The 26463-nt window shown below is 43.4% G+C and overlaps 1 protein-coding gene across 4 annotated transcripts in view; it reads left to right on the forward strand.

Moving 5' to 3' along the window:
• LOC126266685 (proton-coupled amino acid transporter 1-like) overlaps positions 1-26463 on the forward strand; it is a 421916-nt gene that overhangs the window by 353053 nt on the left and 42400 nt on the right. For all 4 annotated transcript variants that reach the window (XM_049971110.1, XM_049971111.1, XM_049971112.1 and 1 more), the window contains 2 exons: positions 988-1112; positions 25634-25718. In XM_049971110.1, the coding sequence (XP_049827067.1) occupies positions 988-1112; positions 25634-25718 (210 nt within the window). The remainder of the gene's footprint in view (positions 1-987; positions 1113-25633; positions 25719-26463) is intronic.

The following is a 26463-nucleotide window of genomic DNA, read 5'->3' on the forward strand; positions in this document are numbered from 1 at the left end:
TTCCGAATCTCATCAGTACTTTACAACACATTAGGTTAATGTGGTAGTTGTTTTCTATTTATATATGCTCCTTTTGGTCCTGCTAAATCGTTCACGAGGCGAAAATGTTTGGAGGAAGAAACTAAAGAAGAAAAATAATAATCATAGCTCTTTACTAAAGAAAAGAAAGAAGAACAATGCTTAAACGTACCTCACTTATTTTCTGATGGAGTAAATCGCTGCTTTGTGGCTGCTTACAGCACAAAACGTTAACAAATCACCCAAAGATAGATCACAAGACCATATAAATATGTCTGCATAAATAACATAGGTATGAACATGAACAGGGCGGTCAGAACTGTCTCAAAAGCTTGTAAGGGTGTTGCAGGATAGGTTGCACTGAGAAATATTTGTTAAGAAAAAGTTCGATACGTTGCACCGTTTCCATGTTAATTGGTGTTGAAGTTAGCCAATCAGGCCGTTGCGCGTGCAGATTCAAGCGGCCCGCCAGAAACGTTGTTACCAAACGTGTTCTTGCTTCGGTTTTCTACAGCCGGATAAGGAAGCGATACACAAATTGGATATGGGACGGCAGTAAAGATCTAATCCGAGACAAACGCTGATCAGTCTCGTGCGCTATTTTCTGCCCTATGGGAACTACTGATGCTAATTGTACCTGGCGGGCCGCTAGAATACTCACACAAAGGCCTCGCTGGCTAACTTCAATGTTAGTTAACTCGGAAACGGCGCAATATATATACACAACCTCAGCAGGTTGGTCATTCCACACACATTTGAACATTTGAACTGTGCATTAATTTAAAGGTAAAGGTAAAATGCTGATGGCATAGTAATAGTCTTCATTTAGAGAACTCAGTCTTCATATACTTCGTGCAAGATAATTATGACCATTACGCACGCCAGCTTGAGTTTCTCGGCTGTGCGACTCAGGGTTTATGTACCATCGCACGCAGTTTGGCGTCAGTGTGAGCCTTGTTTGTGTTTCAGCTGTCAGCGTCGCAGGAGATGGCGGTACGGACGAAAACCTCGCGCCTGCCGCACTTTGCCGAGACGGTGGAACAGTGCTTCCAGACGGGGCCGCAGCGCCTCCGGAAGTACGCCGCCTTATCCAGGTAAGTCGTCCTCCACCTATCTCTGGACAGTCGGAAGGAAATCCATACGTTTATTTCGTTAACAATAACTAGCTGCTATGATATTAATGGCACATCTAACGAATTGTTAACTTCATATTTCGGCTACGTACTTTAAGAAGTGAGGTTGACAGACATTTCTTCTAACTGAGAAGTTCCGTAAGGTTCCGTATTAGGTCCCCAACGTTCCTCACATACGCAGACATACTTTCTGTAATATTATCAACGACACATTTATCATAAGTGAAGTCCTGAACTCACATACCAATCCTCCAAAGCAGTTCGATACAGCTCGCAAACATTCTCGATAAAATCGACTTTGAAATTTTCGAGTGTTTTTAATTCAGTAATCCTTTGACGACTTTGTCGACATATCGCTGGACTCTATGGTACAAAGCTCGCTTACAACGTGGGTGTCCCAGGTTCGATTATGCAAGTTTCTCAACAATGGTGCGTGTTCCACGACCGTCTCCGGTTGCCAGGATTCGACACCCGACTGATGCAATTCCTCTTAACAATGGTACTTGTCTAAGGGCATTCCTGCCAAGCGTAAAATATGTAAGATGAAACACAAACAAAGTCGGTAGCACTCGATACTGGAAAGCGCTGGTTCGTCTCCCGTTTCGGCCACTATTTTTTTCCGTTGGGACCTAATACCTAAGTCACTTAAATAAAGAGCTTATTCAAATATATGCTAATTAACACGTATCTAATTGCCATTTTTTATGAAAAATGCATGTTTTCATATTTCGATATACTTATCACACAAAAAATATAAATTCTTAATGAACGATCTTTTATAAAATATTGTTAATAAAGATGGTTTAAATAAAAAACATACAGATTAGTTTTTTCATCTTCAAATACTTAACGCTTCACGGAAATGCTCATAGAACGAACACCGTTGTTTAAAAACTTCCGTTGCCCGAGAATTGAACACAGGCCGCCTACGTTGTAGGAGAACATTCTACCACAAAGCCGTAAGTCCCGTCCACAAATTAGGCTGTGAATTAAAGACGTTAGGAAAATTTCAAGGCCGATTTTCTCGAGAATTTTTTGGAGGTCCGTGGAACGACTTTGGTTGGTTCATATGCTGTGCGGTCTCCTTTTCAGTGATAGAGGAAAGTGTAAATAACGTATTTAAGAGAATCGTTGACTCGTTTCCCGAAGATGTTCGTCAAAAAAATTAAACTCAGTTTATTAATACAATTATATTACACTGCTTTTGGACTAATTCTTTACGTTTAAAATTTAACACAATAAATATGGAAGCAGAAAATCCTTTTTCCCTACACACAAATACTCGGCTTAAGTTAAGAACAGGGGCATTGCTGGCCAGATCGAATTTCCATTGTTACACAACGGTCGATAATGGATCTTTTTCATATAGCCAGTGTGACAGGAGTTCTAGGTAATCAGTGAAAGACGAAATAACAGACGAAATAGCCCCGAAATCGAAAACTGCCGTTATCGTTCGTAATTAGTGCCTTGTTCTCCACCGTTTATTGTAAAATGTAATGCGTCCCAATGTTATTGCTTTTAAGCACACATTTTTGTAGATCATCTGCAGTAATAATGAATACTGGGATAATGTGCTGCACTTGCACATACACATATCTTCACTTAGGATGAGCTTAATAAATTAACTGACATTACTTACACCGAGAAATCTATGCGGCTACTAAAGCTCTAAGTAATGACATATTAACTATACAGTGGAAGCAAACATGGCACTTTAACTAAAACATTACACAGTTGCGTACAAGTGAGAAGGTTGTTCCCTACTTTAAAGCGCGAAGCATACTTTGTCGAAATGTCTTTTCCTTCCATCACTTTTCATCTTTCATTCCATTTCGAAGCGCAGGGCTCTTAATTTACGAATATTTGAGACTGATAGAGCTAGAACCTCCTAAAACATTTCTGTAGCTCCAACTTGTATAAATGGAATGGGACTGCGGCTAGTCCAAGACTTGAAGAAAATAAATACTGACAGCCGCAATTTTATTTATTATTTTATTGGACCATCAGTTTTAGTACCTCTGGCACCATCTTCCGACCCATATATAAATCGGCAAAATCAAGCTTTAAATATACAACAAATCTGATACGTAACATCAGCTGTCATTATTTAAAATACATTAAGAATACATGTAAACTAGTAAAAACATATAAGATATATCAAAGATCTCAAAATGGTAAACTGAAGTGCATGATACACAAATGTCATATGCAAATATAGGGATAGCTACTGTAAGGATTTTATTTTCTTGTGTTTTACACATTTTGTTACATTTTTAAAATCTGATTTTGTGGTCGATATGAAGCACGTTTAATAGAATATATAAATCACAGCTACATCATACAAAAAAATTACTTTTTCGATCTTTGAACTAAATGCATTGTTCATTTCTTGTTTTCTAGCCTTTTTAACGGTTACTGCATTCCTTCACAATTCAGTTACACTGCTAGAGCTAGTTTGCTTTTTTCCTTTAGTCATTATTTCGGCTCCCTATCTTTCAACATTTCAACTGAGACAGATTCTCTGTCTTCAGGACATTTCGTTACATTACGATCACTGCATGTGATACCATCGTTAGTGCATACTTTTTCAAAGAAGGCTTTTACAATTACTGTAATATGAGAATTTTAACTCAATTTCGTAATACTGCGTTAGCACTGTCATGTATGCGGTTTCTGTTAACACTGTTGATCGGTTGAGAGCAGGGAAGCGCAGTGGTTACCACACTGGACTCGCATTCGGGAGGACGGCTGTGTTCAGCCCCGCGTCTGGTATTTCTGATTTAGGTTTTCCGTGATTTCCCTAAATCGCTTTGGGCAAATGTCGGGATGGTTCCTTCGAAAGGGCACAGCCGATTTCCTTCTCCATACTTCCCTACTCCAAGCTTGTGCTCCGTCTCTAATGACCTCGTTGTCGACGAGACGTTAAATACTAATCTCCTCCTCCTACAGTTGATGGATACAAGACAGTTCTGTGACCAACGTTTGTATGTCATGCATTTCAGTTTACCATCTTGATATCTTTGATCTCTCTTCTTATACTTTTCGATGATGTATATGTATGGTTAATTTATTTTAAATAATGGCAGCTGATTTGCAAATGAGATTTGTTGTCTACTTTAAGCTGTCAAGATGATGTCAGTGAGGCACCGAAACTGGTAGTCCAATAACGTAATTAATAAAATTACGGCTGTCGGCATTTATTTTCTTCATGTCCTAAAACACTGGCCACAATCAGTTGTAATGGAGCTACCGTCGATTTGCTATCATAAAATGCTGACCTAGACAAGAACAGTAAGGTTCTTGCATATACAAAAAGAAAGTGCCCGCGCGCACGTATTTGTGTGTGTGTGTGTGTGTGTGTGTGTGTGTGTGTGTGTCGTGCGTGCCTGTGTGTGTGTGGGACGGGGGGGGGGGGGGGGGGGGCGGTCAGGGCTATAACCAGGCAAGAGTCTGATCACTGACTAACTAAATTATATTCGAAATTACGTCTCAGGTAAGTCTAATAGACGCGAACGTGGAGCAAATGACATGGACTGAAATGCTAATGATCAATCAAGTTCAGAAATTCATTATTATTATTATTTATTTTGCGTTAGATATGCCAGATTCCTTACAGTACTATACACAGCATGGAAAACCTAATTAACATGCAAATGTAACAAAACATTATTCGTTATAGATTTAGTTATACATATTACAGTGCTTCTAAACCTAAAGTGCATACATGTTGTAATCTGTCCAAAAAATTAACAATTAAACAGAAAAACTTGTATTACAAAGCCAAGAAATGGCACTGTCTGTGAGTCTGTGCAGATCATCTAGTGAACCGTCCCGAAAGCCATGAATTTCACACTCGATTGTGAGCTGCATCCTCTGTATTTCGCCGCAGTCACGTAGCCCCACTTGGCCATCAGCTCGTTGCATTGTCCAACACCAGTTCTCATTCTGTTTAGTGAAACCCAGGTTCTTCGTGGGGTGTTGAGGCCAGGAACACGATCAGTCAGGTTCTTCATGAGTTGTCCATTGTTAACATTTGTTTGTTGCCATAGGTGTTTCCATTTTGCTATGGCGTCCCGTTTGTTCGAGGAGTGGTTCCACAAGGGATTTCTTGACTTTAATCGTGTCGGGCCATGCAGAACAGCGTGTATGGGGAGCGTGGTGTCAGCAGAAATTTTTTTCATTTCTCTTTGGATTGCGTGTTGTCTACGGAGTGAGGGACGTTCAATGTTTGCCAGCACAGAGAGCCATGGTGTTGGGGTAGGTCTCACTGTTCCAGTAATTGTTCGCAAGGTGTCATTTAGGCGAACATCTACTTTATTGACGTGCGAACTGTTGGCCATACAGGAGCACACTATTCTGCAACGCTGTAGATTAGAGCAAAGCAGGAAGAGCGAAGTGTCGTAGCATTACTTCCCCAGGCAGAGCCTGCGAGTTTCTGGATGATATTGACTCTGCCTCTGAGTTTTTGGCTGACATCCTGCAGGTGTTCTTTGAATGTCCAGTTTAACACCCAGGTATTTTGGTGCTCATCATGTCTTATATTCTGGCCTGCTATATTCAAGCGCAGCTTCCTGTCTGCTTGTTTATTATTCAGGTGCATCACTGTGCTTACTGTCTTTGGTGCATTAAGGTTCAGATGCCAGGTCCTTTAGTATTTATGAAGCTGCAACAACTCAGAATTTAGGTCTGATTCCAATTGTTCGAATGACTCGCCATGCAAAGCAGTAGCCAGATCATCGGCATTTAAGAACTTAAGTGATTTGAGTTCCAGTATATCAGAGATGTACAAATTAATCAGTAAAGGAGCTAGCACAGAGCCTTGTGGCAGTCCATTATTGTGGATTGGGCTTTGCTTGTTTTTCCGTGACGATGTTCCTGTACTTCCTTGTGAACAGCATATTATAAAAGAGCTTTAATGACTTATTACATTTTACTACTGTAGCAAGCTTATATAGTAATTCTTTAAGCCTTACAGTATCGTATGAAGCTGAGAGATCTATAAATACTACACAGGTCTTTTCTTGTTCTGAAAACCGCGTTCAATATGCGTGGTTAGTGCTAGAACTTGATCGCAGCAGCTCCTCTTCAACCTGAAACCAGCTTGCGCCACGGGTATTACTGCATCTATTAGGTTAGTCACTCTCTTTAGGATAGCTATTATATTCGACTCCTTCCATTTGTTTGGGATGTTTCCAGTCTCAAGTAGGGCGGAGAAAAATTTGCAGAGCCATGTGCGTGCTCTAGGAGCTAGGTTCCTTAGAAACTCCGGTAGGATTCCAACAGGTCCGGCCGCTTTCCTTGATTTGATGTCATTTATTGCAGTTATCACCTCTTCTTCAGGGATAGTGCTCACAATGGCTGACTGTTCTGCGCAGTTCTTCAGTGCTTCACCCATGAGTTTTTAAGGCCCTTCTTCTGTTGTGTAGGGACGTGGATCTTGGAGCTTTCAAGTATAACTGAGCTTATCTATTAGGGTTAACAGCACTCTGTCTGGAGCTAGGATGTACAGCACCCCCAAAGTTTCTGAGAACGCCCCAACTTTTACGGCTAGAATGGGTGAAGTCAAGCTGCTCAACTAGCTCATGCTAGCGTTTCCTTCTTTCTTCGTCAACAAGCTTGGTCAGTGAGTCTGCAGTCTGGGGATTTCCAGTGTTGTTGTATTGCTGAAGAAGAGATTCACATTGTTTGATAAGGCTTGGTATGTGTTCTCTTCTAGCTCCACGTGAGATAGTTTCGTGGGGTCCTTGCAGCAGCAGTTTAGTAAACCGTTCTTAGTTTATCGGAATTGGAGGAATTCTGGTCACAGTTTCTTCCACGCAAGATTGGAATTTTCCCCATTGTGCCTTACGAAGGTTACAGCGGGGCATTGGTGGGCTGTCTATGGTACATGCAGGCCAGTCTCCACCAATGACGAAATTCATTCTGAAAATCGATAACAATTTCGTAGACGCCACTGGGTTAAAATCCACTTCCGTTAACAGTCTGGAATGTACTGGACCTTTCTGGCGGATTAAAACTGTGTGCTGAAACTCAAATCCAGAACCTTGTCTTTCACTGGGGAATTCTCTTATCGGTTAAGATACACACACACGACCCACCCTGATAGTTTCATTTCTGCCTGTACCTCTCTCCTACTCTCGAAAACTTCACAAAGCTTTTCTGCAAAACACTTCTGGAAGGAAGATATCGGGCAGAAATAGTTTTCCCTTAGAACGGGAGCTGTTATCAGAACCAAACTTTCACTCGGCAGCGGATAGCTCAGTAGGTAAAAATGAAATGAAATGATCATATGATTGTTGGCCGTGATGTCCCATACGGGTTCGGCCAGCAAGTACAAGTCTTATTTCAATCGGCGCCACATTGGGCGAGTCGCGGTTGATGATTAGTATGAAATGATGATGAGGACAGCACAGCCGGCTGCGGTGGTCTCGCGGTTCTAGGCGCGCAGTCCGGAACCGTGCGACTGCTACGGTCGCAGGTTCGAATCCTGCCTCGGGCATGGATGTGTGTCATGTCCTTAGGTTAGTTAGGTTTAAGTAGTTCTAAGTTCTAGGGGACTGATGACCACAGCAGTTGAGTTCCATAGTGCTCAGAGCCATTTTTGAACAGCACAACACACAGTCCACCAGCGGAGGAAATCTCCGACTCGGCCGGGAATCGAACCGTGTGCGTGGGCGGCAAGCACGTTATCACCCAGGTAAGTAGGGGGACTATGTCAGTCGGTAAGAGCAGTGTTCAAGAAAATCAGGGTTGAGGCTCCGAGTTCCAGTTCAGAACACACTCTTAACGTGCCCTGCCATTTCATAGCAGACTACCCACCGCTGCGCAGATGCAACTGAATATCAATTGCGATACTAATTTAAAACACTTTAAAGAGTTATGTCTGCCAGTCGTCACAGAGAGAAGAGATATGAAGGCTTTGCAAACTAATATTCCTATTGTCCATTTTTGGTTCGCAAACAGATTGCTAAGTGACTTCCTGCTAACAATCCTGTACAGAAATAAATTATCAACAAAACCAATACTATCACATGTTATGTAACACTCGGTCTCTACATACTATAGCTGTCCGAATCTTTAAAATATTTTCCGCGCGGGTACACACACACACATACATACACACAAATACGTTTCTTATACTATATTATGCATAATTTTCCACTGTTGGCAGCCTACTTAAAAGGTCAAGCAGCAGACACAACATCACGTCAACCTTTCTGTACTGCACGTTTCTTTTCCATCAATAAAGCGTATTTTTTTTTTAATTTCCTTCATTGTAGCTGGAATGAATAACAGGAGAGTAGGCAGTGAAGATAAAGAGTCGATTTAATCTATGGATCCCAACTTAGCCCTAAGCGTGCATGGTTTACACAAGCAAATATTACTATATGTACCTTCCAACGTTCACAAGTTGCATTTCCAAATCCTTTCCACATAACCTGTTTCAGTTTTCATAAACAACAGACATATGTAGAGATTGTGAACCAACAGATAACATATGCAGTGACCTTATAAGTAGGCTTCCAACACTGCCAAATTATGTGTATAACAGACTTATTTTATTTGTGTGTGTGTGTGTGTGTGTGTGTGTGTGTGTGTGTGTGTGTGCGTGTGTGCGTGGAAGTGGTTTTAAAGATTCGAACAGCTATAGTAAGCAAAGATCTGCGTGTTACGCAATATGTGTAAATGTTACTTTTGTTGATAATCCACTAGCGGTTCTAGGCGCTCAGTCCGGAACCGCGCGACTGCTACGGTCGCAGGTTCGAATCCTGCCTCGGGCATGGATGTGTGTGATGTTCTTAGGTTAGTTAGGTTTAAGTAGTTCTAAGTTCTAGGGGACTGATGACAACAGATATTAAGTCCCATAATGCTTAGAGCCATTTGAACCATTTTTTGATAACCCACCTTAAGGAGTTATCAAAACAATACTTCAGATATCTCTTGTATAATATCATACAAATCTTGTTGAGTATAAAGACCATTTGAATTACTATTTTGAGTGAGCACGTACTTCAAAAAAAAATCCCTCTTCGACCGCTGTCGGCACTGTTACACCCATAAATTTTACTCGCCCCGCATTTCAAGAATACGCGACAGTGACAGATATATGTCGCACTAAACCACTGACAGATATCAGTCCCTATGGCCTCACAATCGGAACTAAAAGTTACAGGTAATCTGTACACGACAACAACAGTTATCAAACTTGAGTGTTTATTGTGCATCGTATCTAATCAAGAGGAGGTAACGGTGTTTTATGAGCTATTTCAATATTTCCAGGGGTAGTGATATTGGATTCATATTCCGAAGTAAATAGTTTGCTCTTTCTAGTCATTAATCCCTGTGCTTTTCTGGGCTGTACTGAGACTGCAGCAGCCAACTCTTCACCAACGCATACTAAACAACTTATGCCTGGTGACAAAAACGAACTCATATCAAGGAGTGAACGGTTCCCTGCCAAACTCGGTAATAAATATCGCAGGCAGATAATTAACTGATTAGTGTAGTGTTTACAGACTGGCACGGGCTGCCACATTTGCCCATAACGAAAGCGTCAATTTTAATTAATTGGTTAATGAATGTCTTCTTTCCTCTAGGGAATTATAATTATATTAATACCGTCAGCTGCGCACGGGGACAGGTGAAAATGTGTGCCCGTCCGGGACTTGAACCCGAGATCTCCTGCTTACATGGCAGACGCTCTATCCAGCTGAGCCACCGAGGGCACAGATGATTGTGCTACTGCAGGGACTATCTCGCGCACGCCTCCCGGAAACACATATTCTCACCTTGTATGTCCACACACTACATTCGTAGTGTCCGAAAGAACAGACACCCTATCCATAGAGTTATATTCCTCTATGGATTCCCAGTTGAGCTCCTGAAGCATATCTATAACACTTTCATGCTGATCCAACCTACCGGTAACAAATCTAGTACCTCGCCTCCGAATTTCTTCGATATCTTCTTTCAGCTCGACCTGCTGCGGATCCCAAACACTGGAGCAGTACTCAAGAATAGGTTGCTCTAACGTCAGATATGCGGTCTCCTTTACAGATAAACAACACTTTTCTAAAATTCTCCCAATACACAGAAGTCGACCATTAGGTTTCCCTACCACAATCCTCACATACTCGTTCCATTTCATATCGCTTTGCAACTTTCGGTCCAGAAATTTAAACGACTACTAATGCTGTATCCCCACATTACGGGTTTGTTTTTCCTACTCACCCGCAATTACTTACATTTTCCTACATTAAGGTCCAGGTGCCTTTCATCACGCCTACTAGAAATTTTGTCTAGGTCATCCAGCACGTAGTCTTCAGTTGCCCTAAACACAGAAACACATCAACTGGTTTACATCTCTTCTTTTGTGCTTTTTCTTTTCAAAATGTTGATTGCACAATATTTTCTACATCTAAATACATACTCCGCAATCCACCATACGGTGCGTGGCGGAGGGTACCTCGTACCACAACTAGCATCTTCTCTCCCTGTTCCACTCCCAAACAGAACGATGGAATAATGAGTGCCTATATGCCTCTGTACGAGCCCTAATCTCTCTTAGCTTATCTTTGTGGTCTTTCCGCGAAATATAAGTTGGCGGCAGTACAATTGTACTTCAGTCAGCCTCAAATGCTGGTTCTCTAAATTTTCTCAGTAGCGATTCACTAAAAGAACGCCTTCTTTCCTCTACAGACTCCTACCCGAGTTTCTGAAGCATTTCCGTAACACTCGCGTGATGATCAAGCCTACCAGTATCAAATCTAGCAGCCCGCCTCTGAATTGCTTCTATGTTCTCCCTCAATCCGACCTGATAGGGATCCCAAACGCTCGAGCAGTACTCAAGAATAGGTCGTATTAGTGTTTTATAAGCGGTCTCCTTTACAGATGAACCACATCTTCCCAAAATTCTACCAATGAACCGAAGACGACTGACTATCCGCCTTCCCCACAACTGCCATTACGTGCTTGTCCCACTTCATATAACTCTGCAACGTTAAGTCCAAAAATTTAATCGACGTGACTGTGTCAAGCGCTACACTACTGATCGAGTATTCAGACATTGCAGGATTCTTTTTCCTATTCATCTGCATTAATTAATATGTAGAGTTAGCTGCCATTCTTTACCTGTTCAAGTCATCTTGTATCCTTCTACAGTCACTCAACGACGACACCTTCCCGTACACCACAGCATCATCAGCAAACAGCCGCACATTGCTATCCACCCTATCCAAAAGATCATTTATGTAGATAGAAAACAACAGCGGAGCTACCACAGTTCCCTGGGGCACTCCATCGAGGAAAACGTACTGGGTTCTATTACTTAAGAAGTCAGATTTTCATCTTGGTAGGTTTCTCGATTTCAAATAAGCCACTGGACCGGTACAGCGTAGGATATCTTGGCCCCCTGTCAGGGGAGCGACCGCGACACGTGAAGGGGAACCAGCTGATTGTGACCGACCCAGATCGTCGTCTGGCGGAACGAGCCGAGTTGCGCAGTACCGCTGCTGCCATTGTCTCAACAGAGCAGGCGCCATGTTGGCCGTGAGCTGTAGTTGGACCGTGGCTGTTAGTATACCGACACGTTCCGACCAGCCACCGACATAACACAACAAACTACCGTGCCTAATACGTTGTAGGAAAACCATTGGCATTCAAAACAACTTCCAGTCGTCTCGAACTGGGTAAATACTGATCATGTGTGGTTTGCTAGAGAATTTCATTCCATTCTTCCTGAACAACAGTGACAAATGTAAGTACAGTACTGGCTATTACAATTGCTGCACCAAGAAGATGACGCGAAATTTAATCGATAGGAAGAAGATGCTGTGATATGCAAATGTGTAGCTTTTCAGAGCATTCACTCAAGGTTGGCGCCGCTGGCGACACCTACAACGTGCTGACATGAGGAAAGTTTCCAACCGATTTTTCATACACAAACAGCAGTTGACCGGCGTTGCCTGGTGAAACGTTGTTGTGATTCCTCATGTAAGGAGGAGAAGTGCGTACCATCACGTTTCCGACTTTGATAAAGGTAGGATTGTAGCCTATCTCGATTGCGGTTTATCGTATCGCGACATTGCTGGTCGCGTTGGTCGATATCCAATGACTATTAGCAGAATATGGAATCGGTGAGTTCAGGAGGATAATACGGAAAGCCGTGCTGGATCGCAACGGCCTCGTATCACTAGCAGTCGAGATGACAGGCATCTTATCCGCATGGCTGTAAGGGATCATGCAACCACGTCCCACTCCCTGAGTCAACAGATGGGGACGTTTGCAAGACAAGAACCATCTAGACGAACAGTTCGATGACGTTTGCAGCAATATGGACTATCAGCTCGGCGACCATAGCTGAGGTTACCCTTGACGCTACATCACAGACAGAAGCGCCTACGATGGTGAACTCAACGACGAATGTGGGTGCACGAATGGCAAAACGTCATTTTTTCATCCCGGTTCTGTTTACATCATCATGATGTTCGCATCCGTGTTTGGCGACATCGCGGTGAACGCACATTGAATACGCGTATTCGTCATCGCCATACTGGCGTATCACCCGGCGTGATGGTATGGGGTGCCATTGGTTACACGTCTCGGTCAGCTCTTGTTCGCACTGACGGCACTTTGAACAGTGGACGTTACATTTAAGATGTGTTACGTCCTGTGGCTCTACCCTTCATTCGATCCCTGCGAAACGCTACATTTCAGCAGGATAATGCACGACCGCATGTTGCAGGTCCTGTACGGGCCTTTCTGGATACAGAAAATGTTCAACTGTTGCCCTGGCCAGCACGTTCTCCAGATCTCTCACCAAATGAGAACTTCTGGTCAATGGTGGCCGATCAACTGGCTCGTCACAATATGCCAGTCACTACTCTTGTTGAACTGTGATATCGTGTTGAAGCTCTGTTTGACTCAATGCCCAGGCGTATCAAGGCCGTTATTAAGGCCAGAGGTGGTTGTTCTGGATACAGATTTCTCAGGATGTACGCACCCAAGTTGCGTGAAAATGTAATAACATTTCAGTCCTAGTATAATATATTTGTCCAATGAATACCCGTTTATCATCTGCATTTCTTCTTGGTGTAGCTATTTTAATGGCCAGTAGCGTAACAATGATGTAGGGACTGATGACCTTAGCAGTTAAGTCCCTTAAGATTTCACACGCATTTGAACATTTTTTTTGTAACAATGATGGAGGCGGATAGCGATCACGCACTCTTCTCTCCACAGTAGATCACAAAGGTCAATAATATTGAGATCTGGTGTTTGTGGTGGTCTGGGAGATGCTACAATTCATGCTTGCTCGCAAAACCAGTCCTGGACGATGGAGCTATGTGAACGGGAATCCTCTCGTCTCCATTCGGCAACAAAGATTGTACCGTGGGAGGGATCTGACCAGACAAAATGGTCACATAATCATTGATAGTAATGCGACTTCACAGCTTACCATCAGAGCCCATGAAATACCTCGTTATGGCTTCACAAATCATCACGAATCCTCGCCACGCTGCCCTCTGGGAACGTAAATTCGGCCGGAGGTTGTAAACTAGTCTTATAAGACCAAACGACTTTTTTCCACCGCTCCATACTCCAAGTTTTGTTGCTTTGGCACCAGGTTTTCCTATTACTGACATTTTCAACACTGGTGAGTGATTTCGGAACTGTTGTTTTCGCTGAAGAGCCAACACCGTGTTAGGAGTGGAGGCCGAAATGCACGCGCTTTATCTCACGCAGGGTGGCTTGTGAAGGGAAGAACTATACTGACGTGAGGTCTGGAAAATGACAAGGAATGAGAATTCAGAAGGCGGACGTAATTAGTTTGATACTTAATTTTAATCTGTTAATGATGAACGTCGCTCTTGACGGTACATGATTCACAATATTATCTGTTCAGAACAGTAACTGAAAATGGCGCCTTGCTAGGTCGTAGCAAATGACGTAGCTGAATGCTGTGCTAAGCTGTCGTCTCGGCAAATGAGAGCGTATGTAGACAGTGAACCATTGCTAGCAAAGTAGGCTGTACAACTGAGGCGAGTGCTAGGGAGTCTCTCTAGACTAGACCTGCCGTGTGGCGGCGCTCGGTCTTCAATCACTGACAGTGGCTACACGCGGGTCCGACGTACACTAACGGACCGCGGCCGATTTAAAGGCTACCACCTAGCAAGTGTGGTGTCTGGCGGTGACACCACAGGAACTCCAGCTGGCCCTGCAATTCCCAGCTTCTGCAACTCCTTTAGTGTTCTTTTGGTGCTGACAGGGTTCACGAGTGACACATTCAGTTCTGCAGAGACACTTGCAGCTGCTGTCCTATTTTGAGTCACCTCCTCTTCAACGACCGTCCGTCACGACCACTCAGTACGCACTTCTGTCTGCGTTGTGACTTGGTGAATTAGGTTTTCCCTCTATAACCGTATGCGGTATAAATCTTCGATGCACCCCAAGCACTTCAGCTACCTTGGTTACGGCAGCACTCACCGCAATTTGCCCACGTTCGAGTTCACTTTACACCGACATGATACACTCACTCCCAAATACTCAGAATACCGATATGAGCAAGACTGGCACAATGTACTGAGGACATTTGACAGGTGCCGTTCGCGGTCAAATACAACATCGCAACCTGCAGACTTGGCTAGCTTCTACATTTACGTTCAAGCGTGCAATTCTCGCGGTGTTTCCATATTTTTGTCCAACCCACGTACTGCATTTTTTCTTCAACAGTTCTTCATTGAACATAATGAGAATTCTACACACAAAGGAGTGGTGTTTTATCTACACACCCTATTTTCTCTCCATGCCATTCTATGGCTTTCCTGCAGGGCGAAACAGGGGTGTGTATGCCCCGTCGGTACCAACCCTTGCCCTGGTGGGCTTTCACTGTGTGAATCACCTCCTCATCGTCCTCAAAATGTCTTCCACGAATGGCATCCTTTAATGGCTCCAACAACTGGAAGCTCACAGCAACATGTGAGGTATGACAGCCGTGGATGGTCTCCCTTGCTGCTTCACATCGTGGAACTCCGCCGGACCACCTTCTGATGACCTCACCTTCGTTGCCCGGCGACTAATTGTACTTCAGTTGACAGCAGATGCTCCAAAGACTTTGCACAAGCGTTTGTGAACATTCCCCACAGGTGATTTCTTTGCAGTAAGAAATTCACGTTGCTTGTAACGTACATCACCCACAGACACCATTTTCAAACTGTTCTGCAGCTGCGCTGTCCGTCGCTTGTAACGGAAACTTGGCGGGCTCACTCAGGAGACTTCAGATAATACATACGTAACGTTTCGCGTTCGTGGTATTGTTTTCGGCTGAGAAAAAAATTCGGTGCATTACTTTCTTTCTGGACAATCCCCGCATGTACCATGACCTACGATATGCGATCACATTCGTGAAAACTGGAACAGATCGCGGTTCTAGGCGCTTCAGTCTGGAGCCGCGTGACCGCAACGGTCGCAGGTTCGAATCCTGCCTCGGGTATGGATGTGTGTGATGTCCATAGGTTAGTTACGCTTAAGTAGTTCTAAGTTCTATGGGACTGATGACCTCAGATGTTAAGTCCCATAGTGCTCAGAGCCATTTGAACATTTTTTTTTTTTTAACAGATCGCATTCTTAGTTCTGATTCATTGCAGCAACTAATACTTTGATAACATTGGTGGTGCCATTTCCCAGAAGCGGTTTTAAATATAAAATTTCTCGTAGAAATACAGCAACAACCACTTCCTATGTAACATCATTTATGCCAAGACATATTTCGGACTGTCGCCCACCTTCAGTTGGCATAATACATTTTATGCTGCAGCTGCCCTGTGGAGAATAGCATTTCCTTTAGACAGCGCGTTCCGCGAGTTGTGTCTTTACAGTGAGGTGCATCTACTTTTATTCAGTATCTTGTAACTCGTTGTTTCACAGTCAAGTACAAATATACACCCTTTTAGATCGACTGATGCATTGCACACTGCACTTGCCACATTTACACTTCATTTGTATTCAGTGGGAGACAAAGAGATGATAGACCAACTTAAATTAGCTGGCAATTGACAGCGAGCGGGCTGCTCAGCTCCCGCCAGCAATACACCCTACTGGCATTGTCGGCTCCAACAACGATGGCACTTCCGCGACGCAAAGCATTCTGCTTGCCAGTTGTCAAGCGGGAGACTTTTCTGGGCGAGCAAAATTTTGCCTGTCTCAAGAAAAAGCCTCACAACTCTGGCGTAATTACAAATTAGAACAGCTTTTTGACATGCTTACAGACAATATTAAGATCTATACCGTATCTGACTGTCAGAATTGTTAAGCATTTTGTTAGGAGATAAGAGACTTAAATCTTCAGACTTCTTACTTACGATTTAAATAATGACAAAACTGCAAATGAAAATACTCATTTTCCAACCTTATACGTATCGACAGCAATGCAATACCAAACTTTCGCTATATCCTTCCTGATTAAAGTATTTTGGTAATCAGTTCAAAACGTATTTCAGTGACATCAGCAGCTTTAGAGATTTGGAAAAAGTTAACACAATAAAAAGAGAACAAATTTTTGACATACACTCCTGGAAATGGAAAAAAGAACACATTGACACCGGTGTGTCAGACCCACCATACTTGCTCCGGACACTGCGAGAGGGCTGTACAAGCAATGATCACACGCACGGCACAGCGGACACACCAGGAACCGCGGTGTTGGCCGTCGAATGGCGCTAGCTGCGCAGCATTTGTGCACCGCCGACGTCAGTGTCATCCAGTTTGCCGTGGTATACGGAGCTCCATCGCAGTCTTTAACACTGGTAGCATGCCGCGACAGCGTGGACGTGAACCGTATGTGCAGTTGACGGACTTTGAGCGAGGGCGTATAGTGGGCATGCGGGAGGCCGGGTGGACGTACCGCAGAATTGCTCAACACCTGGGGCGTGAGGTCTCCACAGTACATCGATGTTGTCGCCAGTGGTCGGCGGAAGGTGCACGTGCCCGTCGACCTGGGACCGGACCGCAGCGACGCACGGATGCACGCCAAGACCGTAGGATCCTGCGCAGTGCCGTAGGGGACCGCACCGCCACTTCCCAGCAAATTAGGGACACTGTTGCTCCTGGGGTATCGGCGAGGACCATTCGCAACCGTCTCCATGAAGCTGGGCTACGGTCCCGCACACCGTTAGTCCGTCTTCCGCTCACGCCACAACATCGTGCAGCCCGCCTCCAGTGGTGTCGCGACAGGCGTGAATGGAGGGACGAATAGAGACGTGTCGTCTTCAGCGATGAGAGTCGCTTCTGCCTTGGTGCCAATGATGGTCGTATGCGTGTTTGGCGCCGTGCAGGTGAGCGCCACAATCAGGACTGCATACGACCGAGGCACACAGGGCCAACACCCGGCATCATGGTGTGGGGAGCAATCTCCTACACTGGCCGTACACCTCTGGTGATCGTCGAGGGAACACTGAATAGTGCACGGTACATCCAAACAGTCATCGAACCCATCGTTCTACCATTCCTAGATCGGCAAGGGAACTTGCTGTTCCAACAGGACAATGCACGTCCGCATTTATCCCGTGTCACCCAATGTGCTCTAGAAGGTGTAAGTCAACTACCCTGGCCAGCAAGATCTCCGGATCTGTCCCCCATTGAGCATGTTTGTTACTGGATGAAGCGTCGTCTCACGCGTTCTACACGTCCAGCACGAACGCTGGTCCAACTGAGGCGCCAGGTGGAAATGGCATGGCAAGCCGTTCCACAGGACTACATCCAGCATCTCTACGATCGTCTCCATGGGAGAATAGCAGCCTGCATTGCTGCGAAAGGTGGATATACACTGTACTAGTGCCGACATTGTGCATGCTCTGTTGCCTGTGTCTATGTGCCTGTGGTTCTGTCAGTGTGATCATGTGATGTATCTGACCCCAGGAATGTGTCAATAAAGTTTCCCGTTCCTGGGACAATGAATTCACGGTGTTCGTATTTCAATTTCCAGGAGTGTATTTACACCCAAACATTCACATGTCACTCAGATCAATACCACACGTTGCGTGTCGACAGTGTATCAACCAGAACACCGATTTAGTTCGTGCTGTGTGCTGTCGTTCACGAGAACACATTTAAATGTTAATTAAAAGTAAGCCCGCATCTCGTGGTCGTGCGGTAGCGTTCTCGCTTCCCACGCCCGGGTTCCCTGGTTCGATTCCCGGCGGGGTCAGGGATTTTCTCTGCCTCGTGATGGCTGGATGCTGTGTAATGTCCTTAGGTTAGTTAGGTTTAAGTAGTTCTAGGTTCTAGGGGACTGATGACCATCGATGTTAAGTCCCGTAGTGCTCAGAGCCATTTCAACCAATTTTGAACCATAAAAAGTAACGCCACAACTACGGAGTATAGGAAAAGCGTATTTGCGAGATTCGAAAATGAAGGTCTCTCGTTGGTGAGTTGGTACAGTTTCAGATCGTCACACATGCATTCACATCCCCAGTTCGCAACATACTGGTAGCGATTTTTTTTAAAAACAGTTTACGCGTGGACCTGTTATATGGGAGAACATTTTCTGACTTGTAAAAGGACGTTTTGGAGTTTGTAGCAATGTTCTTTTGACATTCTGCTTTCGCTTCGTTAGTTGAAAGTAGCAAACCTGTAGCGCATATTTGTATAGATAGCACGACACTACAGTTCCGAATGTTTATGTTTATTCTGTGAAGGCGCTGCAGTCATGGACTGCGCGGATGGTCCCGGCGGAGGTTCGAGTCCTCACTCAGGCCTGCGTGTGTGTGCCTGTCCTTAGGATAATTTAGATTAAGAGTGTGTAAGCTTAGGGACTGATGACCTTCTATCAGACTCACAGTAAGAAATATGGTAACATGCTCCGAATTGTCTTCAACAGAATGGGTATAGGTTAGGAACTGGATTCCTAGTAGAGAGGGATGGCTTGGGTCACGTTCCCAACCCTAACATCATCTGCAAGTCACACATGAAAAATAAATCAGTAGTACAGCAGATACAAGAATATGGCGACAAACATCTGGTGTCTGGTATAAAGGAAGATCTTGAACTCCCTACGGACGCGTGTAGAAGGCTGGAACTGACAAAAATAACAAGGCAATGAAAGATTTTGCGATGTCGCTGTTCGGGACTGCTCTTCTGTCCACGTATTTTACCCTGCAAGGAACACACATCAAGGATTTACTGAATGATTAATTTGGGTATGGGAAATGATGATGACGAACCTCAAGCTGCATTTTATTGTAACTATTTTTGTTACTGTTTCTGTGGAAAAAAAGTGGCAGAAAAAAAGCAGTTAAGTCCCATAAGATTTCACACACATCTGAACATTTTTAATCTGTGAAACTACAAATGCAGTAGCTGCTTCATCATCAGTGGTTTCTGTTCTGTAGCAACTGTCGCGTATGTCCGACTGAATACCACACCTATCTAAACAAATGTAGTTTATAGGTTTGTTACTTTCAATTAACGAAGCGAAAACAGATTGCCCAAGGGACATTGTTACAAACACCGAAACTTCCTTTTACATGTCAGAAAAATATTCTTCCATATAACAATTTCACGCGTAAACTGTTTTTAAAAATATGTTCGCTGTAAGTAGGTATGGAAACCGGGACCTTTCGCACGACGATCTAACGCTCTACCGACTCACTTACCAGAAGACCCACTCTTATAAAGCTGACAGATAAGGCTTCTGTACTCTCAGTAGTTCTGGTGTTACTTTTAATTAGCATTAACGCATTTTCTACTGGACACAGTACACAGCACGAACTAAATCGGTGCTTTGGTTGATACTCTACTGACACACATCGTTTGGTGCCAAACTGAGTCTCTGGCATCTGGAGGCTTGGGTGTTAGTCATACTACACTCCTGGAAATGGAAAAAAGAACACATTGACATCGGTGTGTCAGACCCACCATACTTGCTCCGGACACTGCGAGAGGGCTGTACAAGCAATGATCACACGCACGGCACAGCGGACACACCAGGAACCACGGTGTTGGCCGTCGAATGGCGCTAGCTGCGCAGCATTTGTGCACCGCCGAGGTCAGTGTCAGCCAGTTTGCCGTGGCATACGGAGCTCCATTGCAGTCTTTAACACTGGTAGCATGCCGCGACAGCGTGGACGTGAACCGTATGTGCAGCTGACGGACTTTGAGCGAGGGCGTATAGTGGGCATGCGGGAGGCCGGGTGGACGTACCGCCGAATTGCTCAACACGTGGGGCGTGAGGTCTCCACAGTACATCGATGTTGTCCTGGGGTATCGGCGAGGACCATTCGCAACCGTCTCCATGAAGCTGGGCTACGGTCCCGTACACCGTTAGGCCGTCTTCCGCTCACGCCCCAACATCGTGCAGCCCGCCTCCAGTGGTGTCGCGACAGGCGTGAATGGAGGGACGAATGGAGACGTGTCGTCTTCAGCGATGAGAGTCGCTTCTGCCTTGGTGCCAATGATGGTCGCATGCGTGTTTGGCGCCGTGCAGGTGAGCGCCACAATCAGGACTGCATACGACCGAGGCACACAGGCCCAACACCCGGCATCATGGTGTGGGGAGCGATCTCCTACACTGGCCGTACACCTCTGGTGATCGTCGAGGGGACACTGAATAGTGCACAGTACATCCAAACCGTCATCGAACCCATCGTTCTACCATTCCTAAACCGGTAAGGGAACTTGCTGTTCCAACAGGACAATGCACGTCCGCATGTATCCCGTGCCACCCAACGTGTTCTAGAAGGTGTAAGTCAACTACCCTGGCCAGCAAGATCTCCGGATCTGTCCCCCATTGAGCATGTTTCGGACTGGATGAAGCGTCGTCTCACGCGGTCTGCACGTCCAGCACGAACGCTGGTCCAACTGAGGCGCCAGGTGGAAATGGCATGGCAAGCCGTTCCACAGGACTACATCCAGCATCTCTACGATCGTCTCCCTGGGAGAATAGCAGCCTGCATTGCTGCGAAAGGTGGATATACACTGTACTAGTGCCGACATTATGCATGCTCTGTTGCCTGTGTCTATGTGCCTGTGGTTCTGTCAGTGTGATCATGTGATGTATCTGACCCCAGGAATGTGTCAATAAAGTTTCCCCTTCCTGGGACAATGAATTCAAGGTGTTCTTATTTCAATTTCCAGGAGTGTATATACAACTACATCATATGTTACATACAGATCGTTACGAGATTTGTATATGTGATAAAGACTTTACAGCGATTTTCCATTGCCGCGAAGGGTAGAGTTCTGTGATGACTGCCTGGAGACGGAATTTGCAGCGACAACTTCACATCACTGGATCTGAAACATCCGATACCAACTAACAGATGATCCAGCTGCAGGAATGAACATTTATTTCCATGTAATGTATGCTATTCTGTGCCATTGTTGAATTAATTTCAAAATCATTAACATCAGATAATATCGATCAAAAGGTAAACCAACAATAGGCCAGATGTGGGACAAACTCAATGTTACTTTGAGACAAATAGATCATTAGGAGGCAGCTTTTACTGGATTACTTCGGTGCATTTCATTACTAGGTCGCAGTCGGTTTGTTGGTAGCTTGACCTGTTGCACGGTGTCTATGCTGTGCTCCAGAGGAATGCAGCCGTTGCCTGGCGACGTATCGTTGTAAGTTGGAACTGCGTCAAGTCTGGCATAGCAGCAACGCGATCCACAGTAGGAGAGCCTCTCCCCTGGAATTTTAGAAAATTCACTCTGGACGTGCCTTCACTTTGTTCCTCTCTGATTCTCCATCCCGCTACCCAATTACTTGCTAGTAACTTTCGTAGCTGTTCCGTAGTGCCCGCCTTTCTGTCAGTAAAATATTTTAAAAGGTTCATGGCGAGTCTTATAGTTTAACGAAATCTTTTTAAATTTTCATACCCTAAACTTCATTTGAGCCACATATCCAGTTATCAGTCTTGTTCACTACGCATTATCATCCTGAAATTTGATTCAAGGTCACGTACAATCGCTTGGGGAGACGCCTACCTACGGCGCCTATGGTTGACAATTTACTTTCTATCTTGTTTTCAGGTTTTTCTTTATACACAAAAACACGTACGCACGCACGCACTATATAGTTCACATCCAATTTTTGCTTGGAATGATTAGCGAAATCCTTAATCAGAATGGATATATCAGACAAAGAAGACTCCAATAGTCATTCATTTTTCAGTAAAGTATAAATTCGGTTGAAATTAAACTTTTATACCCAGTCTTCTTCAAAAATTGCTCCCTGGGACGGGAAAAAATTCTCCCCATTGGATACCTGTAGCCCATTGTCCATTAACGGACATCAGATAATTCTCTTTGTTGTAACATGCTGGTGCTCTGTAAGTACCGTCTGCCTTTATCTAACTCATGCATTTCCTATTCGTAACAGGAAAAGAACATAATTAGTGTTTTTTCAGCAGTTCTTTCTGGAGGGATATTTTGTTTACCTGAAGGGCATTCTCCTTGGTTGTTCAGTCTTTCGCTTGGTGACATGTACCGCCATTACATATTGTTCAATCTTCCAGAGAGAGAACGAAGTAACGAATGTTGCTACTCTAGTGACATTATCACTCGAACAAAGTTTAATCAAAGTAGATTATGCGGAGTCAATATTGTTCAAATCAGAAACTGCAATCACAAAAACAGAAAACTCAATGTCTAATTAACTGTGTTTCTTCCCCTATGACAAATAATTTGTTATGTGCTGCTCACTGTTAGCAGTTAATCAAAATTATGTTATACCACCATCAGCCGTTAGAAAAAAAAATATTATTGCTACAAATTATTATTGCTACAAATTTAGATTATGTGAAATCATAATGAGGCACAGGAAGTTTTTCGACCAAAATGTTTGTGTGGTTGTATAGATGACTTTCAACCACATTATGAAGTATGTGACCGAAAAACTTCCTCTGCATAACATTTATTTATAATAACCGTAACAAGTACTAACAATACAGGTTTCTCATAGCAGCCGACGATGGCACAATGTGATTTTCGACAAATATCTGTTATCCTTGGGGCTCTACATATGGAAAACTATTAAGATTCTGATTAAATTGCGACAGGCAGCATATTAATATGTCTTTTCAAAAGAAATTAATGATATATTAACAAGTTTGATAATGTTATCAAATAATTAAATACAACACTTTCGAGGGGAAAATATCGTCTCTGGTTGCGTTATGAGAAATAGAGAATTTTGTTACATGTCAGTTGCTTCTTCTCTACAATTATTTTGAATATCGCTTTATAGCTCAGCACGCCAAATCGACATATGTCAAAAACCACTCAAGACAGTGGAGCTACTTATTAGCATGTAATATGAGCCTTAACGTAAATACATAAATCGAAAATCCATGACTTTTGTGGATATCATACCTATTGCTTAATCCCTCATGTCTTTGTCTCTGCCAGAATCTGCTGATTCTGAGGTGACTTCTTTGCCGTGATGTTAACGAGTAAATAAAAGGGAAAACTTTGACTCATGATATGTTTCAAAAATGTTCAAATGTGTGTGAAATCTTATGGGACTTAACTGCTAAGCTTACTGCTAAGCTTACACACTACTTAACCTAAATTATCCTAAGGACAAACACACACACACACCCATGCCCCAGGGAAGACTCGAACATCCGCCGGGACCAGCCGCACAGTCCATGACTGCAGTGCAACAGACCACTCGGCTAATCCCGCGTGGCCATGATATGTTTATTTATACCTTGCAAACCGGTAAAATTCTAACACAGTCACCGACTAAAACCCCAAGACGGCTGAAAATAGTTTTGCCAAAACATGACTAGTCTCACGTAACTTAGTGACGGACACACACACGTAAACAGTGTACCTGTGTCTGACACACTCCTCATTTCAGATTATCTACCTTCTTCCTAATCAGTGGGTCGTGACGTCACTGTTAAAGCTATATGTCTTAATGTTGACGCGATTTTTAATTCAGCTGACGTTCTGAGTATCGATAATTTAGGCTGAAAGTGAATTTACTGTATGGGTAAGCGGATGATAATGAAAATGGAAGTGTCTCGTTGCGTACCGGTTTAACCATGTACCTCATATTTGTAGGGTATAGGCTGAACTGGCTGGATTCCAGGATTACTTATTGCTAAAAAAATAAAAGAAAAACATTACAGCACTATCAAAATACATATCTAGTGTATTTTCCACTCATGGATAGCAAAGGATAGCATTCGATCTGTGGAATCTGGCTCTGAAATCAGATTTTGTCTAGTCATCGTGACTTAAAAGCAATGAATGTTGCCGTATTGCTATCTTAATTCATTCATATTAATTAAATTAGGGTTTCCTGTGGGAAACTAGTTGTGTGAATCGAGGTGTTTTGACCTCCAGTTTAAACAAATAGTTCTTTTGCAAAAATAGACTGTTTCTAAAAAGTGTCTGGCTGCAAGAAGCGCAGTGCTTTCGTTTAAAACAAATTGAACTGTTCATACAAGCTGTTGCCCATAAAACCTATTATACCACTGTGAAAGTTGAAGAATATTCGCATAATTATCATTATTCAAAGAAATAGAAATTTTCAAGCCATACTATGTTGTAGTCGAAAGGATATGTCATTTTACACCAAGACCATCTAATACGTTAATATTTAGTTCACAGAGATAACAAGTTTTCTGGCAGGAACAATCAGGTGTCGATGAGATGATTGCTATCAATCTTTTAATGAACAGAGCAGTAAATTCGTGAGAATCATATCACAATACACATGCATAATGTGACAACAGCTGATATCTCACTACGCCTTAGCCGACTGCCCACGGCGCTATCACGTTATGTGGGTTGTGTGTACAGTAAGGCGCACCGGGGCAGTTGCTTGCACTGCACCCCGGAAAAACTGTTTTCATTTTGTAAGTAGGCTCATTAGGTTTTATAATGGTAACGCCAGGTAGCGTTCTGTATGAAAATGTGCTGGATGTGCCTGGATGTGGGGAGAGAAATGGCGGAGTTTTGAGAGCGAATGATCTGGACGTCTGTCCATCAAAGACAGTAAATTTGTAAGACTGGATGTCATGAACTGCTATATATTTTATGACTTTTGAACACTATTAAGGTAATTACATTGTTTGTTCTCTATCAACATCTTTCATTTGCTAACTGTGCCTATCAGTAGATGGTGCCTTCAGTAGTTTGAATCTTTTATTTAGCTGGCATTAGTGGCGCTCGCTGTATTGCAGGAGTTCGAGTAACGAAGATTTTTGTGAGGTAAGTGATTTGTGAAAGGTATAATGTTAGTCAGGGCCATTCTTTTGTAGGGATTAATGAAAGTCAGAGCGCTTTGCGCTAAAAATATTGTGTGTCAGTTTAGTGTTGATCAGAATAGCTAAAGAGCGAAATTTCTGAGTACGTTCAGTTCTACTCAGCTGTTTGAAAAATCAAATAACGTAAGGGATTCATCAGCATAATCATTCATAAATTTTTCTAAGGGGACGTTTCAATTTAGTTGCTCTTGTTCGTTTCAGGTGGATCGTGGACGTGTTCCTGTGCATCACACAGTTAGGATTCTGCTGTGTGTACTTCGTTTTCATTGCAGATAGCATCAAACAGGCAAGTAGATCCAAATCAGAGTGCAGTATGTCCAAGACACAAGCTGCACCGCATCCTATAGTACATGATGTAGTCACTGAAAAAACAATTTTACTTAAAATCTTTTTTTTTTTTTTTTTTTTTTTTTTTTTTTTTTTTTTTTTTTTTTTTTTTGAAATCGGTCAATCAGGACCTAATGCATTTTCTGTGCTTGTGAAATCACAATCAAACTAACCTTATGCGAAACTGTAGCATTGGTTGTTCTAGCACTTCGGCTTTGTTTTCCTTCATTTGGAGTATATTCTTGGAATGACTTCTGTATACTTTTCCTTTTAACTATCGCGCATAGGTACAATCACAAGCAAGCATGATCGACGAATGAGGCGGCCACAGAACGTGGTTATTGCCCGTTCTTCTGTGAAAGCTCCGTGGATATGAGACTGGTTAACGAGGCGTTTGGTAGGCCTACATAGCTCCATCCTGCTGTAAAAAGTAGTGCTGCCTTTCAAAATCCGGCCGACAATCGTCTAACAAATCGCATTTTTTTTAACTGTGAAGAGCAATTTGATGTAGAATCTGACGGTTTTCGGTTCACCAGTAGAGATTAGTCAGGCTGTTCGTATGGGCAGAAACGTGAAACCATGCTTCATCACTCATTAAATACAGTTTCAGGTCATCTTCGCCATCCACAACTTTTTTAAACTGCTCTCAATGCTTAACCGAGTTCTCTGTGTCAGCTGCGCTTAATGATCGAACATGTGAAACG

This window comes from Schistocerca gregaria, chromosome 4, assembly GCF_023897955.1.
Source record: "Schistocerca gregaria isolate iqSchGreg1 chromosome 4, iqSchGreg1.2, whole genome shotgun sequence".
Classification (NCBI taxonomy): Eukaryota; Metazoa; Arthropoda; class Insecta; order Orthoptera; family Acrididae; genus Schistocerca; species Schistocerca gregaria.